At 38.6% G+C, this 18,611-nt stretch overlaps 1 protein-coding gene across 1 annotated transcript; it reads left to right on the top strand.

Annotated features, from left to right (window-relative positions):
• The first annotated feature begins 667 nt into the window (after positions 1–667).
• Positions 668–9,314, top strand: FGA (fibrinogen alpha chain). Its single transcript, XM_075265664.1, has 6 exons — positions 668–766; positions 2,492–2,611; positions 5,016–5,199; positions 6,236–6,381; positions 7,054–8,068; positions 8,528–9,314. Exons 1-6 carry the CDS (start codon positions 668–670, stop codon positions 9,232–9,234), a joined length of 2,271 nt encoding a protein of 756 aa, XP_075121765.1. The 3' UTR covers positions 9,235–9,314.
• Positions 9,315–18,611: the final 9,297 nt, after the last annotated feature.

Genomic DNA, 18,611 nt, shown 5'->3' with positions numbered 1-18,611 from the left:
TTTTGTATGTCTTTTGATGAAATTATTTGTGTTTATTCTATTTATTTCTAATATTTTATTTTTTTTGTAATTTTATGAATTGGTGTTTCTACTTTTGCACTGTTTTCCTTTCAATTTTTTTTCAATACACCATCGCGTTTACATTGCCCTAATTTGTATGTATATACATTATCTTCATTGCATACACTGTGGTGGTATGGTGGTCTAACCTTCGACACACGAGTAGTCTATGGTACAAGACCATCACAGAACTTTTTCTCACCTTTTTGTCAATAATGAAAATTGTATCACTTTGCAAACCTGTTACGGTATTTTTGGGAACTACAACATGATGTTTCCAAGATCTTCATTACTGGAAGTTGGATGAAGATTGGTAAGCTGGGAAATGTCACGGTGTCACGGTGCATTCATTAATGATTGAGAAGTGGTCATCATGTTTGCTCTTGTCCACCCACACTGTATATCTTTCTTATTTTTTACTTTGCAAAAGACAATATAGGAACATCGGGTCATCTCAGAGAATCTTCTGTAAATTTACTCAGTTGCTTGAGCAATAATGACCAGGGTAGTAACATGGGCCGGTACGTAGGTCGTATTAGCTCGGTAAACATAGCAAACTCCATTCTCTGATTAAAGTCTAGTGGACGGGCTTATAAAGGACACTGAGATGCAAACAACTCACTATAGTCTGCACTCAGCCAAAGCCAACATGAAGCTCAGAGCAACACTTGTAACCTTATTGCTCTGCCTTGTGAGCACCGCATGGGTATGGCTTATTTTATTTATCTAAACATCCAATATGATATTCATTTTCCATAGGTTGGGTCAGTGCTATCCTACAAATGAATGTGCCATATAGTTTAGTTATTTTAGTATATTATACAAATTAAAAATTTGTTAAGAATATCAGTGATAATAATTTAATAATCTTATTATAAAGCTACAGCATGTACTATTATATGTGTATATCAGTAATATAAAGCAATATAAGTAAAGTATGTACATAATAATGATCATAATTATGGATATTAATAATTCTATTTCATTTACCTCCTGATGTTCAATTTTGCATTTCCAATTCATTGTGTTCTTTTCTGCCACTTGTTAGGATATATTCACATGTGGCAGATTTACTGCAAATGTTTCATTTATCTGAATGGGGTTAGTCTATGTACATCTCGCAAAGATAACCTCACACAGGTGTATGGAACAGATTTTTGATAACATCAATTTCTGTAACATATAAATCATGTATTGGCATACCCAAAGGCTGGGTTACCACACTGCGGTTTTGTTCAGGTTCTTTGTTGTCACTTTTGAAGCCAAAACTAAGAGTGGATTGCATATAAGAGGTGGAGCAGCAGCTGTGCCATATACGTTCTCTCCCATGATCAACACGAACCTGAAGAAAACCTGAACATGAAAACCCAGCCTTGAAGAGGAGCTGTCACCAAATACAAAAAGTTAAACGTCATACATGATCTATGACCCCTGAAAGGTTATATGGAAATTAATTCTGATTCTCCAAGGGGTCCGTAACTTTTTGTATTTCTCTGAGAAAATAGAAGATTACTACCCACTTGAAGAGTAAGATCTAGTTCACATGTATCCTTACAGGGGCCAAAAATAAATGCAAAATTAACCAGGGGGGCATAGAGAATCAAATGATATGTGGCACGTAGCAATTGGTACTTGGTGATAGATCCTCGTTTAAGTTCCTACTATAATTACTAATAGATTTTTATAACATACCTGGTGCACATGGATAACTATATTAGGGTCAGTTCACACGTGAAAACCGCCTAGCTTATTTGTGCGAGGTAAAAAACCTCGGGGAGTTTTTTTGACGCTGTTTTTTGCATTCCACGCGGTTTTTGACGCGGTTTTTGACGCGGTTTTCGCTAGCGGTTTTCGCTAGGTTTTTTTTTTCCTATATGTGCTATAGAAACTGCAGGCGAAAACCGCGCATTTTTTTGCAAAAAACCGCGCAGTTTTGTGTGCAAAAAACCGTGCGGTTTTTTACCGCGCGGTTTTCGCCTCCCATTCACTTCTATGCAATTCTTCAAGCGTTTTCCGCCTGAAGAAAGGTCATGTTGCTTCTTCAGGCGGAAAACGCTAGGAGGAAAAAAAAAAGCTAGCGGTCTACATAGACCACGATGTTAAAGGAGCGGTTTTTGAAGCGAATTCCGCTGTCAAAAACCTCCCCTTTGCCCACGTGTGAACTAGCCCTTACTGTGCAAGTCACCCTGGGTCGATACAGTATGTGATACATGGCCTCATACATTTTCATTTCCAGATCCTTCTTTCTTCTGACATTACCATATGCATCAGTGCTCAGATAGCATATAAGATAACCGAAATCTGTGTCTTTGGCTCACATTCATCTAGTGTGTATGGCAATGTTTAGTTTCTTCCTTAGAATTGTTTTTATATAGAGACACACATACTGGTGATTCTTACTCTATATCTATTTCTATTTTCTTTCAAATAGTCACAGGGGGCCTTTGAGGAAGCGGGTGCAACCGGCCGTGGGCCTAGAATAGTGGAACAGAAAGCTGATGCTGGATGTAAGCAAGAAACCAACTGGCAAGTCTGCGCAGATGATGACTGGGTATGGACTGTTCCTGCCTAAAATACTGCATATTACTAAGTTACATGATACACAATACTAAACGTACTTTTTAGCAATAGAAATTACTATATATATATATTGATTTAATATATATATATATACATATAATATATATATATATATATATAGATATATAGATATACATATATATATATATATATATATATATATACTGTATATAGATTTAACAGAGTTAACCTGAACCTCATGATATCTTATCACAGAAGACAAAAAAACATTTCACACTTCAGCAATTTAACCAATTGTAGAAAGTCAGGTTAACTCTTTTATATCTGTATATGTATAGGTGACAGAAAATCAGACTGTAGTACATCGCACTGTATTGTGACATTAATATTGTTTGGTGTTATTGTAGTACAATATATAACTATTACTTGTGGTATTATGCCAGTGTATAGTATTATTATTAGGGCTTTGATTGGGACTTCTATGGGCATCTGGTACTGGAATTTGTCTGCCGATCATATTATAAATCCATAAGGAGCGCACTATACTTTTGGAGAGATTAGTCTGTTCTTCTGTCCCATAATAAGAACAGTAATACAGATTAAACATAAAAAAGACCTGCCTAATAACGGACATTGACAATAATGGGATCTGCCATATATACATTGTTTTCACTATGATTTTGCGAGATGAAAAAGTCATGCATGTAGAACTTTTATGGCTGTGATTTTTAATGGACTGTATGCAGATGGTAATATATGCTGTCTGATACTGTTAAGGAAATTATTGGTTGCTATGGAAAACAAGGCCCTTTTGTTTATGGTACATGATTTGCAGTGTTTTTAATGGTATGCACAAATATACAGTACATTGCTAAAGTTATTGAATGACCCAGATCAGCATGATGTATGTATCTAAGGGTCCGCACACACAACAGTACCCCTAACAGTATTCTAAGAAATATTATTATTGCCAATATTAACAATTTCATTTTCATGTGGATTCTAGGGGACAGTTAGCAAAGATAACACCCAAATCATGTATAGATTAAAAAAAACAAATATATTACACACAATCTGTTGATTAATGTAGAATTAATAACACAAATAATAGCTTACAAATAATAAGTCCATACCACCGAAGCAATATTCCAATATCCAAACATAACAACATTAAATCTAAGGAAGATGGGTCATGAAATACAACACAAATGAAACCACAGGGCAGCAACAAACCCAGTCAATGAAAACGTTATATCTCCACATACAAACAATAACAAACAATACCGAAAAGTCATTAATATAGTTAACAATGCATGGACAAAGTTCCTCCTGTCTCAACCAAATTCTCTTCTAGGCCCATTCTCCATGTCCTTCCTCTCTCCTGGGCCTCCCACATGTGCCCGAGGACATGAAAGGTCTTCTTTAAAGTACTGTGCTATGTTTTAGTACTAGCACACATCAGAACTAATGCATACTGTACCACTATATTTGTTATATTGTGGCTAATGGTTCTGTTATCTTTACACTAGGCCATTATAGAAGATGCATCTTCTATGTCACTAAAAGCTGTGTTCACTAGCATCATGGCTTTCATTTTTTTAGAAGCAGTGAGGGATATCAGGGACCCATTATGTTAAATTTCGTAAATGGTATTGTGGGATCTCATTAACTTCTAATCGATCCCCTTTGTTTTCCATATATTTTTACCAGTAGAATGCTGCAACATAATGCTCTGCTCTGGTCATTTACAGGCAGCGCCGCATCTCCCATGAGGCAATCTGAAGCTATGCCAGGGCCTCAGGGTGGGCGGCATTTTTGGTTACCTAAGCCAGTCCAGGACAAGCTGTCCTGGACTGGCTTAGCACTGAGCGGTGGTTTGGGGAGGCCACTGGAGCAGCGCTGCTCCAGCAGCCTCCTCTCACGCTCAGGCAGAGAGCAGGTCTTCTCCGTGCCTGCTCTCTGCTGGCGAACGGCACTAAGCCCCGCCCATGTACTTTGCCACACCCCTCCTCTCCGTCACGCCCCCTCCTCCCGGCAGGGGGGGGGGGCGGCTTTCTGTAGTTTGCCTCGGGCGCCGAATAAAAACAGACAGAAAATAATGTATGTACATAAATAAATGTAAAATATCATCTATATATATTACAGATAGATAGATAGATAGATGAATAGATAGATAAAGAGGTCGCCATGAAATGGCAAGTGGGCTTATGCTCCTTGATCAATATGTATACTAAGAACCTCATGTTCATTTTTGTACATTTTGATGAGAAGCACATCAGTGTATAATATTGGGATGTGCGGTCCATGTCTTTTTTCTCATATATATATATATATATATATATATATATATATATATATATATATTAATGTAATATTTAATGTCTTATAATTAATGTAATATTTAATGTCTGCAGGGTCCCAAATGTCCTTCAGGCTGCAGAGTTCAAGGTTTATCTGACAAGGCTGACAAAGAATTCAAAACTCGTATTGATGCAATTGTTAAAAAATTAAAGGATAGTCAAAACTCTTACGATTCCATTGACATCAAAACCAAAGAAACATATAAACTGATCAAGGATAATCTGGTCGCAGCACAACGTAAGTATAAATGTGTTCTGTTCATAGGAAGCCATATTATTTGATCGCTGGAGGCCCCATCACTTAGATCTCCACCATTTCTGTGAATGGCAATTGTGCATGTTGGCTGCTGCTCAATTTAACTGTTGTAGATAGAGGAGTACGGTGCTATAAAGGAGTACAGTGCTATAAAGGAGTACAGTTCTATACAGGAGTACAGTGCTATAGAGGAGTACACCGCTCGCCTATTTTTGGAAGTCCAATGTTGCACAAAGCAGAAAAATTTTCACTTGGAACCATTAAAAATGCTGCTGTATCTAGATATTGCTGTTATATACATTTTATGGGTCCTCCTGGCCTTTCATGTTATTCCCTGTTATAACATCAACAGTATAAATTGTCCTGTCGTAGATTTAAAACAGTTTGGGCTGCAGATTTGTTCTTCAGCGTGTGAATGACATTTATTTCTCTGTCCTCCATCCGTGTCTCTATGGTACGCGTTGTATATTTACTGCACATAATTCTGTCATGTCTCCTGTGGATATATACTCTAAGACCGGGTTCACACATAAGCACACAAGAGTTTTTTGGACTGGATTCTGAGGCGGACTCCGCCTCAGAAAAAAACGGCTAGCTGCGACTGGATGCCGGTGCAGTGCATACAGTGCATCGGCATCCAGTCACAGCATTCCGCTCCGGATTAGGCCCAAATGAATGGGCCTAGTCGGGAGGGAGTGTCGTGAGGTGGATGTCCGTGGCTGATCCGCCTAAAGAAAGGGCATGTCGCTTCTTTTTTCCGCAAGCGGGAACAAACCAGTCGTGGAAAAAGGAAATGACCCATTGAAGTGAATGGGAGGCGGTTTTTTGAGCAGGATTTTGACGTGGATTCTACGTCAAAACTCTCATGTGAACCCAGCCTAGGGATGTAGTTAGCACCACCTTTTGTACTATATCTTCATAATGATTGTTTATAATGCTTAGAACTAGGGCTCTCACTATGTGAATGTTCTGCACGAATAAACATTAAGCAAATGCTTGTGGTTTTTGTCTTGTTTAGAGACTGATGGCTCCTATAACCAGGTGTCCGAAAACCTTAGACAGAAAATTGACATTTTGAAAGTAAAGGTTTCCAGACAGATCGAAAGAATCAAGTTGCTACAGAAGAACATCAGAGATCAGGTGGTGGAAGTAAAACGCCTTGAGGTAAGTCAATAGTGATCCTGTATATCTTAAGAATTAAGACTGAAACCCCATGTGGTGTAAACAGCATGCTATGGTCACAGCGTTTAAGGCTTTAAGCATTTTAGCAAATCCCATCCACACATTGTAGAAATATACCCCTAGAGGAAATGCTGCAATTCCCAAAATCATTGCACGTCAATTATACCTAGGGAAACACTGACAGTTTCCCTATAGGTATTATGGAAGCAGAAAGTCCACAGAGCTACTGTATACTATATATAGATATATGCATATACATGTAACTATGTGAGGAATGGTTAAAAGTGGTCCAAGCAGACATAAAGGCACTCAGTTATGGTTATTCATTCATATAACAAGCATTTCCTGCCTTTAGTCATGTTTTCTTAGTCCCTGAAAACCGCTTTAGACTGGGGCCCCACGTTGCTAAACGTTTGTTTTACAGTACCTACAAAGTAGATGGGATTCTGGCTAATCCCATCCACACATTGAAGAAAAATCCACAGCAGAGGAAATGCGGCAATTTCAAAAATGCTTGTAAATGGCAGCATGTCAATTGTACCTACAGAAACACTTTTTTGGCTGTGGCCCGCTACATGAGTCCTTAGCCTTAAGAACAGCTCAGGAATATATTTCAGTTAATATGATTCACTAATGTTATCCTCTTATTTTTAGGTTGACATTGATATTAAACTCCGTGCTTGCAAAGGATCATGTGCAAAGGGGGTTGACTTCCATGTGGATACAGAGAGCTATGAAAATATACAGAAACAACTCTTGCAAGCAGAGTCTACTGATCTGAGACCAAATGCAGATCCTCTTCCTATGCTGAAAATGAAACCTTTGAAAGACTCTACAGTTGATTCTAGATACAAGGCGCTGGCTCAGGAAAAAGAAAAGTATCCACTTTTCTCTGACATTAGCCAATATTCATTTGTACTAGAAGGGAAAGAGGTAACTGGACGGCCAGGGTCTACTACATCTGTCACTAATGTCGAGGGGGGTGTGAAGCAACCTTCCCAAACTACTGAATTTGTCATTTATAGTGGTGGTTCTGCACAACCTAGTAAAACAGGGTTTGGGGGAGAAGTGACCGAAAGCCGAGTTATTTCATGCACCAAAACCATTCAAAAGAAAATTATTAAGGGACCTACTGGAACTAAGGAAGAAATTAGTGAAGTAATAAGTGGTGGAGAAGAGTGTGAAAAATTAGAAAAGCTTAAGTCCGAAGGAAAGGTTGAGCCAGGTTCTGATGGAACATATACTGTCCGGGTCACAGGGGACAGTTCTTCAGGAGGTATCAACTTCCCAAGCTTGGATGAATTCCTTAGCGGTGGTATCACTGGTGGGGTTAGTAGTTCCAGTAGTCACAGTAGTAGCTCAAAAACTCAAGGTTCTTTTAATGTAGGAGACGAAGAATTTGATGATTTCAGCCATATAGACCTTGGTTCTCCTCATTTTAGTCCTGGGATAAAGCAGAGCTCCTCTGGCTCGTCCACTTATTCCAAGACAGTATACAGCAGTAGCAGCACAAAGGATGGATACCAGTCAAGCAAACAAGTAAAGAGTGGGCCAGTATTTGAAGATCTTGGCCCGATCCAGCATGAAAACAGTGAGGAAGACATGCCTGATTTTGGGGCCCGCAGTGTGCAGATAGAAAAGAAAGTGACTGGAGATTGCACTGCGAAAGGTAATTCAAAGTGTTCGCTACAGTGACAGTGCTAGGTTCCAATATTAAGCTGGGAAAACACATAATTCAGGGTTCAACTATAACTACAGGATGCTTATAGAGAAGAAAACTGAAATCTGCAACTACACATTATTTTAGTTAGGAATCAAGACACAAATAATTCCTTTATTGGACATGGCATACTCACTTTGTTGATTTATATCAGCAAAAGTTTATTTTATGGGCCAGAACATATCTCATAAAAACTCTTAAGACCATTTTAGACGTGATAACCATACAAGAGAGATGCCATGGAAAGTAGTTACAAAAAGTGTAAAAACTTCACATAATACTCTTAACTATCTTCAAACCCCAAGAAGTCACAGGAAATTTTAAGATATTTTTTAAGCATTAAAATGTGCAACAGTAATCATAAAAATAATTAACCAGGTAAACAAGATAAAATGCATTTCTTTCTAGACTGTGCCGATATCCTCCAGAAAAACAGTTCTGGTGGCAAAAGTGGCATTTTCAAAATCAGCCCAGAAGGATCCAATAAAGAGCTGTCAGTGTTTTGCGACCAAGATACCCAATTAGGAGGATGGGTCTTGATTCAACAAAGGGAAGATGGATCTGTGAATTTTAACAGAACCTGGGAAGACTACAAGAATGGATTTGGATCTGTGGATGCAAATGGGAAAGGAGAACTGTGGCTGGGAAATGAATACATTCATCTATTGAGTCAAAAAGAAACCATTTTGAGAATTGAGTTAGAAGACTGGTCTGGGAATCAGGCGACTGCAGAATACATTTTCCACCTAGGATCTGAATCGGAGGGGTATGCTCTTCATGTCCATGACTATGATGGTACTACAGGAGATGCCCTGGTGCAAGGCTCTAAAGATGACAGTCAATTTACCTCTCATGCCAACATGAAGTTTAGCACATTTGATAGGGACAGTGACAAGTGGGAGGAGAATTGTGCAGAAGTGTATGGAGGGGGTTGGTGGTATAACAACTGTCAGGCAGCCAATCTTAATGGCATTTACTATAGTGGAGGTCAGTATGATCCAAGAAATAATGTCCCTTATGAGATCGAAAATGGGATTGTTTGGGTATTGTTCAAACCAGCTGATTATTCTCTGAAAACTGTCAGGATGAAAATACGACCCGTTGATACTGCATAAAAATGTTTGATTCTATCTTACTGCACTCCTATAAGCAGCACTGTATTATGTGTTTTTTTTTATTATTCCTGGCTTAATGTATAGCAACTGTAACTGAAAAGACTAAATAAGTCACTTTCATTAACTCTTTGTTGTGTTTTTTGTTCATGTGCCAAATAACACCAGTTGACATTGTCACCGTAGAAGCAAATGTGCATGACATAGTACACGTCATCAATGATATATGTCATTTAGTCACTTATCACATTCTGTTTCTGCTCATTTCCCATATCTAGTATGTGCAAATAATACTGACACATTCACAATGAGAGGTCATAGCAGCAATGAATTCTTGTAGTAAATTGAAAATGGCATTATTTGTGTTTTACGTTCCATCGTACATCTCTCATGTAGCAACTGTTACGGACTAAGTGAGCACCAAATATTAACATTGATCAATAAGCACATGGTAAACCCCAGAGAAGTGACTCAAACTCTCCTTATTGGCAGGTCAGCAAGTGCCCAAGTGGGTGCAGGGTACAAGGCCTGATTATCAAAACCGAGAAGGAGATTTTCAGTCGACTGGATTCGGCAAAACAATCCTGGGCGACAAGTAACAGTCACAATATAAAATTGCTTTCTGAATTAAAACAACTTCATGAAGTTGCAGGTCGACACATGCTTACAGAGAAAGGCAAGTACAGCAACAGTTTATCTTCATTTAAAGGGTTATTATATAACTCATAGGCAGCCACATACATAATATTATTACTATAAGGAACCATTTACACTTCTCCCAGAGCATGAAGTCCCGCCCCTTGTGCACCTACTACCTCATTTACATAAGACTTCAAAGTTATTTTCCTACAAGTCTACAAGTGACATGTGTAATAAAGGTATTACGTTTATCACTGTAATGTGCCCTGTAAAGCAGTGGTGACAGCTGAATATGCTTGGGGGGTGTAGACTCCGTTTAATATATAATAAGTTTATTTAAAAAAATGACACAATATGTACCGTTATTTAAGCTAATGATCTATTGAAAGAGTAGAAATATGTGCCTGACCCCACCATTCATAAGAACGAGGATTCTGAGGTCCCTTTTTGAATGATGAGACTTTCATACATACATGCTTCATTCAGTTCTATGGGACAGCCAGAGATAGCTGAGCACTGTGTTTGGATACCCTTTGGCAGTCCCATATAAATGCAACTGAAGACCCACATCAATCAGACATTTACCCCTATCCTGTGAATAACCTTTATGATAATGACTACATGTCGTGTACTTTTGACTCATGCATATACATTCATGCAGGTAACACAGATGAAGGGCACGCTTTGTTTAAATTTTTTATTTGAACTTTTTTTGGCCATTCAAAAATTTCAACCATAGCTGTCCAAGTTGTCCATTTGTGAAACAGGCTATGGAAATGTCAACGTTGAGCTATTATTACTATCCCTCTAGTTGGAGCATTTTGGAGTTTTATTCATGTTATATATTTGGTAGTATCTAGATTTGTTAGTTAGACGGTCCCTATCACAACATCAAAAAAAGCTGAGCAAAAAAGTAAATTATCATCAGTATTACAACTATAACACACACACTACTCACTGTTCTATTAAACTGAACATAGATATCCATAAAGTGCTGGGACGTACCTACAGGCTCACAGACCTGGCGCAGAAGGTCAGCTTGGGCTCCCTGCACTACCTTCTCCATCAGAAACCCCATAGAGTAATTGTGTCCCTTTTGTCTGCAAAAGCAATGGGAAATATATAGGAAGTTCTTATACTTCTACCTTCAGCTCAATCCATCCCTGGCTTTGGCTCAAAAAAGCGCAATAAAATCTGCAACAGAAAAAGCTGCATTTCTGCAACGTGGGCTAAAACTGAGGCCCTGCATTGAGGAAACACAATGGTTTTTGCTGCAGATTTTGCTGCATTTTTTGAGTCAAAGCCAAGAGGCGTTTTACATATATGTATGATAGAAGCAGAAAGTCCCCAGAAGAATAGTCTGTCGTCATTCTGTGAAAAACACTGCAGAAAAAACTGCATTGTGTTTCCGCTGTGGTCTTTTCTGTAGCATTTTATGGCTTTGGTTCGCTATGTGGGGCCATAGCTTAAACAAGTCCTTGCTTCGCCTTTCTAAAATCTATGATTTTCAGTATAACAGTGCATGTTTTTATTAGAAATACTTGAGAAGTTTACCCAACTTGGAAGTGAACTAAGGAAAAAACTTACTTACCTCAAACTAAAGGTGAACGAACAAATTACAAAAATCACACATTTGCATAGTGAGGTTGAAGATCAGCTTGCAATAATGAAAAAAATGGAGGTAAGTGGCTTTTCTTTTTCAGCCATATTATGTACACAAAGATACTTAGTAATAAAGTCAGTAGTTCCCAGTAGGAATATATAAAAACAGGAGCAGACTGACTATTTTGCATAAGGACGGGACCTGGGGTGTCAAGCCTAAATGGGGCCAACGACTCAAAATTAATGTTGAGGAGCCAGGACCTTTCCATCATTGATATAGACTGGCAAATGAAAGCTTTCACATATGACAATAAAATTGAGGTGGGAGGTACAGAAGTAGAGAAAAATTTACAAGATCTTGTATTCAGAAACTACAAAGTAGTTATGTATTTGCTGTAGCATGAACATTGTAGAACAATAGAATACTAGTGGCAGAAAAATTCCAAAAATGTACAGTAATATGCAGTATAAAATGCATTGTTCACCTTGTAATATGTCTCATTATATAAATATGTTTCCATTTATCATGCTGATAATTTTACTTAATAGTAAACTACTTTTACATAGTAGTCTATAGAGAGAGGAAGGGGGAGGAGTAGACTACAGAAAAAGAAACTAAACTCTGCTACTCTGTTCTCTCTTTTGAGATAAAATTCTACTATTACAGAATATGAGGCCAAAGAATCAAATAAGTAATCTTAACTAAACTCCCCACCCCCTTACAGACTTTTATGTGTGATCTGAGTGAATTTAAAGAAGAGAGGAGCCTAATAATTGGAGCAGAAAATGTATTTCTTAGATATATTACAAATATTCTTTTACTAACATGCGCTATTTATTTGTGAAAAGTTGTTTTATGATCAGAGGTATGCTTTAACCCCTTTCTGAGATCTGTCATAGTAGTAAGAAAGATATCAGGTATCTAAATGTGGTGGCCACTGAGGAGTTGTGCGGCCGGCATAGCTGCCGAGTCTCTGCTGTATTGTACAGCAGAGACACAGTGCTAATGGGTGCGATCAGTGCCTGGTGCCTTGGTCAAAGCCATTTTCCCATTTTGTTGAGGATCACTGGCCCCCAGAACAAGATCCAGGGCTTGCATTCCTTTCTATTGATGGCTCCCAGGCTTGTCTGGCATTTATTTGTATGCTAGGCTGTTCTATGCAAACACTAGGCTCTGGACCCTTTGAGGGGTACCAAAGGTCCTTCTGCCACATAAAATATACCACTATTCTAAATGTTACAAGGTAAGTAGGGGTCCAATTACAGATTTTGCATTGAGGCCAAGCAGCTTCAAGCTACACCATAAGTTACACTAATGGTATCTACAGATAGTAGATGAGGTCGGATGAAGACACAAGTCATGAAGGTACAAAAGTCCAACCTATAACTCTACAGTGTTGATTCAGGCAAAAAACCCATAAAAGTGATGCCATTTGTCCCATGTCGAAGGAAGAAATTATTTCCCAACTCCAAATCCAGTGATCAATATAATACCCTGGATTAACTTGATTTTTACAAAAAACTAAAAGCCATAACCTGTAATATTTTTCAGTTGAAGAAAGGCATCCAGGCATAATTAGTCCACCATCATAACATCCTGTGGCAGGGAGCCTCATTGCTCTTGTAGCAAAGAAACCATTCCAAGAAAAGAAGCTTCCAGCTTCCCTAAAATCCCTTTAGGCTAAGGCCCCACATAGCAGGCCGCAGCAAAAAAGCACTGCGGGGAAAAATGCAACGGCAACACATCGCGGTTTTTCCTGCAACACTTTTCATAGAAAGTCTGCAGAGAAGGGGTCACACGGTGGCTCAGTGGTTAGCACTGCAGCCTTGCAGCGCTGGAGTCCTGGTGTTCAAATCCCACCAAGGGCATAAAACCATCTGCAAGGAGTTTGCATGTTCTCCCCGTGTTTGCATGGATTTCCATCCCATATTCCAAAAAAGACATACTGATAGGGAAAAATGTATGTTGTGGGGGCTCACAATCTACATTTAAAGAAAAAAAAAAAGAAAGTCTGTAGAGGTTTTGGAAATTGCAGTGTGTATACTGTGTGTATTTTCCTGCAACGTGTGGACGGGATTTGCCATGTGGGGTCACAGCCTTACAAAGTTTAATATCATCTGCAAATACGGAAGCCCTTCACTGAAACCCCTCTACCAGATCACTAATACACATATTAAAAAGAAGAGATAATACTGACCCTTGTGGCACCCCACTGGTGACTGTGAGCCAGTCTGAATATTTACCATTAACAAGTACCCTCTGATTCCTATCAGTGAGCCCATATTTACCCCCAATCTGGACATTCTTATTTTGTATACCAAACTTTTATGTGGTACAGTATCAGATACACCACGTCCACTGCATTACCCATGTCCAGTATAGAACTGACCTCCTGATAGAATCGAATCAGATTGTCTGATAGGACTGATTCCTCATAAACTCATACTTGGGTATTGTAAGGATATTTCCATTGATATATTCCAGGATAGCATCTCTTATAAAACTTTCAAATGTTTTATCTGCCACTGAGGTCAAACCTAACAGACTAGGTATATTGTCACAACATTTGCTATATACCAGAGACTGTTTCTATACATTCCTTAAAGGGGCTCTATAATTGGGAAAAGTCATTTTTAACTAAGCACATCCTTGCATAGCCTTTACAAAAGCTACCCCACACATACCTTTTGTATGTAAATCCCCTCAGTAGTTTTGAATAAATCTGTTTTTATTCATATGCTAATTAGCTTCCAGCCAGCACAGGAAGTTCCCAGCAGCACACGTCTCTGCTATTCTCTCCTATCTGTGTGTGCAAACAGGAAGCAGGAAGTCATCAGCAGCAGCCTGTGCTGTACACATACATAGGAAAGAATAGGCAGAGGGTGCACGATGAGACTTCCGGGGTGCACCAAGAGGCTAATTAGCATATGAATAAAAATGGACTCATTCAAAAAACACTGAGGCGATTTACATACAGAAGGTAGGTGTGGAATAGCCTTTCTAAAGGCTATGCAAGGATGCGTTTAGTTAAAAATGTCTTTTCCCAATGATACAGACCCTTTAACTATGATCTATTGTTACTGTATTATAGTGTATTCTAATAAATTCACTCTTCTTTAGGTGGATATTGACATCAAGATTCGTACCTGCAAAGGATCATGTCAAAATGTTCAGGATTTCATGCCCAACCTCGAATATTACAGGTCATGGAAGAAAGATTTGGATACAATCAAAAGTGATCAAATAGATAACAGAAGAACACCGAGTAATATAAGATTTGTTAATCTACATGTAACAAAGAAAAGCACCAGCTTCAAAGAACTGTGGCCTGTAATGGAGATGAAAGAATTGGAGATGTTTGAAAGCATAGACCAATATGGGCTAACATTAGAAGATTCATGATGACGTGGCTAATGCATTATTTCAGTCACTCCTTACATGCAACACAAATGACTAGTTGCTTCACTAATGTGTTCATTATTTAAAACTGGCTTTATAATGTATTAGTAAGGTCGGCCAACATCCTTTTCTGTACTGTAATATCACTATATTCTATTTGTATTCTTGCAAGTTTCATATCAAATAAAAAAATAGAAAAATAAAGTTGTGCAAAAATAAACAGGTGTCTAATGGCAAAAATATGGGGGGGGGTTGTTTAACTTAGATTAGAGAGATCAATTTATCTTGGACAACCCCTTTCATAAACCTTGGGAAAGTTAGTGCCATGTAAACTGTTGAAGGCTTTTTCAATATCTAAGGCCAGAAGGGAGACAGGCTCCTGGTGGGAATTAGCCCAATCAATATCAATTACTAATAATATTGCACAGTTTTCTGACATTATCTAAGGCTTGTCTACCTGAATCCATTCATTTCTATTGACTCAGTGAAAACAGGCAAAGATAGATTACGTCATATTTTTTTTTGTTAGCCGTGTAAAACAGTGGTTTATGGATTTCATAAAAATTATTCCATTTGGGCCCCCCTTTTATGTGCTAGAATAAAAGGTGCTCTATGAGAACAACTTCCAGTCTCATAGACTGGGCCACCAGTGCATGTGGACGATTTATGTGGGAAAAGTATGACACTCTCTGGGCATAACATAACATAGGTGACAATATAAGCGACTTGGAGCTGAGTTGCAGTAGTTTGGCATAGCCACTACACAGTATGAGACGCCATATGCCTTTAAATCTGTACACCATGCTTAGAAGAGGTGCAAATGCTGGGTTTCGGACCCCCATTAATCAGATATTAACCATCAATTTTTAGCATTGGACAACCCCTTTAAGTTATTTCCCAGCTGTCTGGCTGCACTGTTGGCTAATTTTGAAGTTTTCTAAAATCTGGAGGCTTAAAGTGTAACTCCCATTTTATTAATATACTTTATTAACCTATATAACTTCCTTTTAATAGAAAACAGGCTGTAAAGTTCCTATTAGCAATGTTCTAACTAAGCATTGCCAGGGAGACTCTGTCTGTATACCTATCCTCAAAGCTGCATGTAGAGCCAAAGCATTTACCAAAGCGGTAATAGTCATTTCAAATATCTGTATCTCCAGTTTATTACTACTTAGAAAAGTGAGATTCTCAGCTTTCAGATGTTGCCAAGATTGTATAAAAAAATTGAGATATCACAAGTTAAAAACACAGTCTTTATTCTGGCACAGGGGATTGCATCTAAATGACTAAGAAGCTGGAATCTCATGATAATTCAGTCTCAGTTCGATGGCATTATTAAGATTGACATGCTGAACCCCAGTCTTAATAATTTACCCCCAGTGTTGCTGAACAGTATAGATGGTAGATCTGATAAATGCACTTCTTTGGTGCCCTGCTATCAGTATACGAGCAGTGATTTATTTGCTAAACTAGAACATTTAGAAAGACTCAATTCCTGTTTGCATTAGAGTTCAATGTTTTGAGTGTACAACTATTATGCAAAAGCGGCCTTGAAATGAGTGATTTGTTAGGAAAAACAAGGGAATCTAGGTAAAATCTCAACTGCAGGTTAGTAAAATAGTCTGAGTCTGCTCTAATTAAAGTTCTTACAAACACAATAATCGATATGGGAGCTTCGCGGATAGAAGTCATAGATTAATGCTGAGGCCCCATGTTGTGGAAAAGTGGCTTTTTTTTTTTTGCATATTTTGTTGCAGGTTTTGAGCCAAAGCCAGGAGTGGATTGAGAAGACTGGAGATGTATATGTACTTCCTATGTATTTCACATTCCCTTTGTAGCCATTCTTGGCTTTGGTTAAAAAAAAACGCAACAAAATCTGCAACAAATAAAAAGCTGCGCTTCTGCAAAGTGGGGCCTCAGTCTTAGACTGGGCTCAATGTTGTGAATACACTGCATTTTTCAGTACCTGCAAAGTGGATGGGATTCTGGTTAATCCCGTCCACACATTGCAGAAAAAAAAAAATCTGCAACGGAAGAACTTTTTTTTTTATGAGAGTTTTTGAAAATTGCAGCATTTAAATTATACCGACAGAAACACGAGTGTTTTATGTATAATGAAAACTCTGCGAGATTGCAATGAAAACCACTGTGGAAAAAAGCATGATGTTTCCACGTGTTCTTTTCCGCAGTGTTTGTATTGTTGAGGCTCACTATCTAGGGCATTAACTTAAAGTAGTTTTATGGGCAAATGATATCAATGACCTGTCCTTATTATAAGTCATCAATATTAGATTGGCTGCGATCTGACACCTAGGACCCTGACAATCAGTTCTTAGAAATCACTATATACAGAATGGAGGCGGAAGTAGATAGCTCTGTTCTCTGTGTAGGGACTGTACTGAGTCACTTGTATAAGTGAAAAGGGGTTGCAGGATTTGAGCATGGCCACTACACGGAGAACTGAGCTATCTGTTAAAAATCAGAAACCAACAGTGCACAGTTCCATGTAGTGTTCTGTATGAGTAGCTGAGCTTGCTACTAGTTCACCATCTCCGACAGTTCTTAGTTCCTAGCTATTTAAGCTCAGTAATGAGAAGGGCAGTGTTAGGCAGGGATCAATCAATGGCCTCAGGAAAGGAAACAGAAAGTCAATGTGAAATAGGATCTGTGACGTCTCATGTCCTTTCATTAATCCGCTAAGGCCATTGATTGGCCTCAGTAGTCATGTGTGGCAAGGACTTTCATCAGAACAAGCCCCTGGGAGCAGCTGGACTGGATGACAGGGGAAGAAACTGCAGAACCCGGGAAAGGTAAGTATATTTTCTTTCTTTTTTTCACTTTCTCTGGCCTCCTTGAGGAAAACTGTATTTCCTGGATAACGCCTTTAAAGGCATTCTCTTAAAATGGACCCCTTTATCCTAAACCACTGTAATGACTGGATATGTGAAAAGGTACTGATTTTTTTATTGGAAAACTCATTGACATTCTCCCTGGACATTCTCCCTCTCCTAGGACTCCTAAGCTCTGCAATATAATTGGGGGGTCTCCTATATGCTTCATGGACCCTCTTGTGCTAACTGCTGGGGAGTCCCAGAATGCTCGGGTTCATTTGCACAGGGAAAAATGGCGCTGAATTTGGTGCTGAATTTCAGCGCTGAAAAAAAAGCCTCCCATTGACTTCAATGGGTTCCTTTTTCTGCTGGTAGAATTTCAGTTCTGCTAGCAGAAAAAGGAACCCATTGAAGTCAATGGGAGGCTTTTTTTCAGCGTTGAAATTCAGCACCAAATTCTGCGCCATTTTTCTCCGTGTAAATGGACCTTTAGGCTAAGGCCCCATGTAAAAAAATGCATCACATCTTTTTTTCCACAGCGTTTTTCTTTGTGATATTGCAGAGTTTTCCTCTGTGGACTTTCTGCCTCTTTAAGGGCCCCTTCACATGGAGTTTACGCTCCGTGTATTCTGTCTATGTGCTGTATATTCTGTACATTTTACAGGTGTAAAAATACACATGTAAAACACACGTCTTGTTGCATGTGTTATATGAACATGCCATTGAACTCAATGGCTAACTACATTTTACACTTGTATTTTTACACCTATAAGATGTACAGAATACACGGAGCGCAAACTCCATGTGAAGGGGTCCTTATACTTATATGGAAAACCCCAGCATTTTCGTAGGTATAATTGACATGCTGCTAGTTTCAAAAACGCGTTTTTAAAAAAGCATATTTTCCG

This window comes from Leptodactylus fuscus, chromosome 1, assembly GCF_031893055.1.
Source record: "Leptodactylus fuscus isolate aLepFus1 chromosome 1, aLepFus1.hap2, whole genome shotgun sequence".
NCBI lineage: Eukaryota > Metazoa > Chordata > Amphibia > Anura > Leptodactylidae > Leptodactylus > Leptodactylus fuscus.
Note: the sequence above shows the minus strand (reverse complement) of the source record. Positions and strands in the feature narration are given on the sequence as shown.

Excerpts from the sequence above, each read along its gene's own strand:
- FGA (XM_075265664.1), top strand. The coding sequence starts at position 668 with ATGCAAACAACTCACTATAGTCTGCACTCAGCCAAAGCCAACATGAAG. Across the intron at positions 767-2,491 it reads GCCTTGTGAGCACCGCATGG|TCACAGGGGGCCTTTGAGGA; the intron begins GTATGGCTTATT and ends TCTTTCAAATAG. Across the intron at positions 5,200-6,235 it reads TAATCTGGTCGCAGCACAAC|AGACTGATGGCTCCTATAAC; the intron begins GTAAGTATAAAT and ends TGTCTTGTTTAG.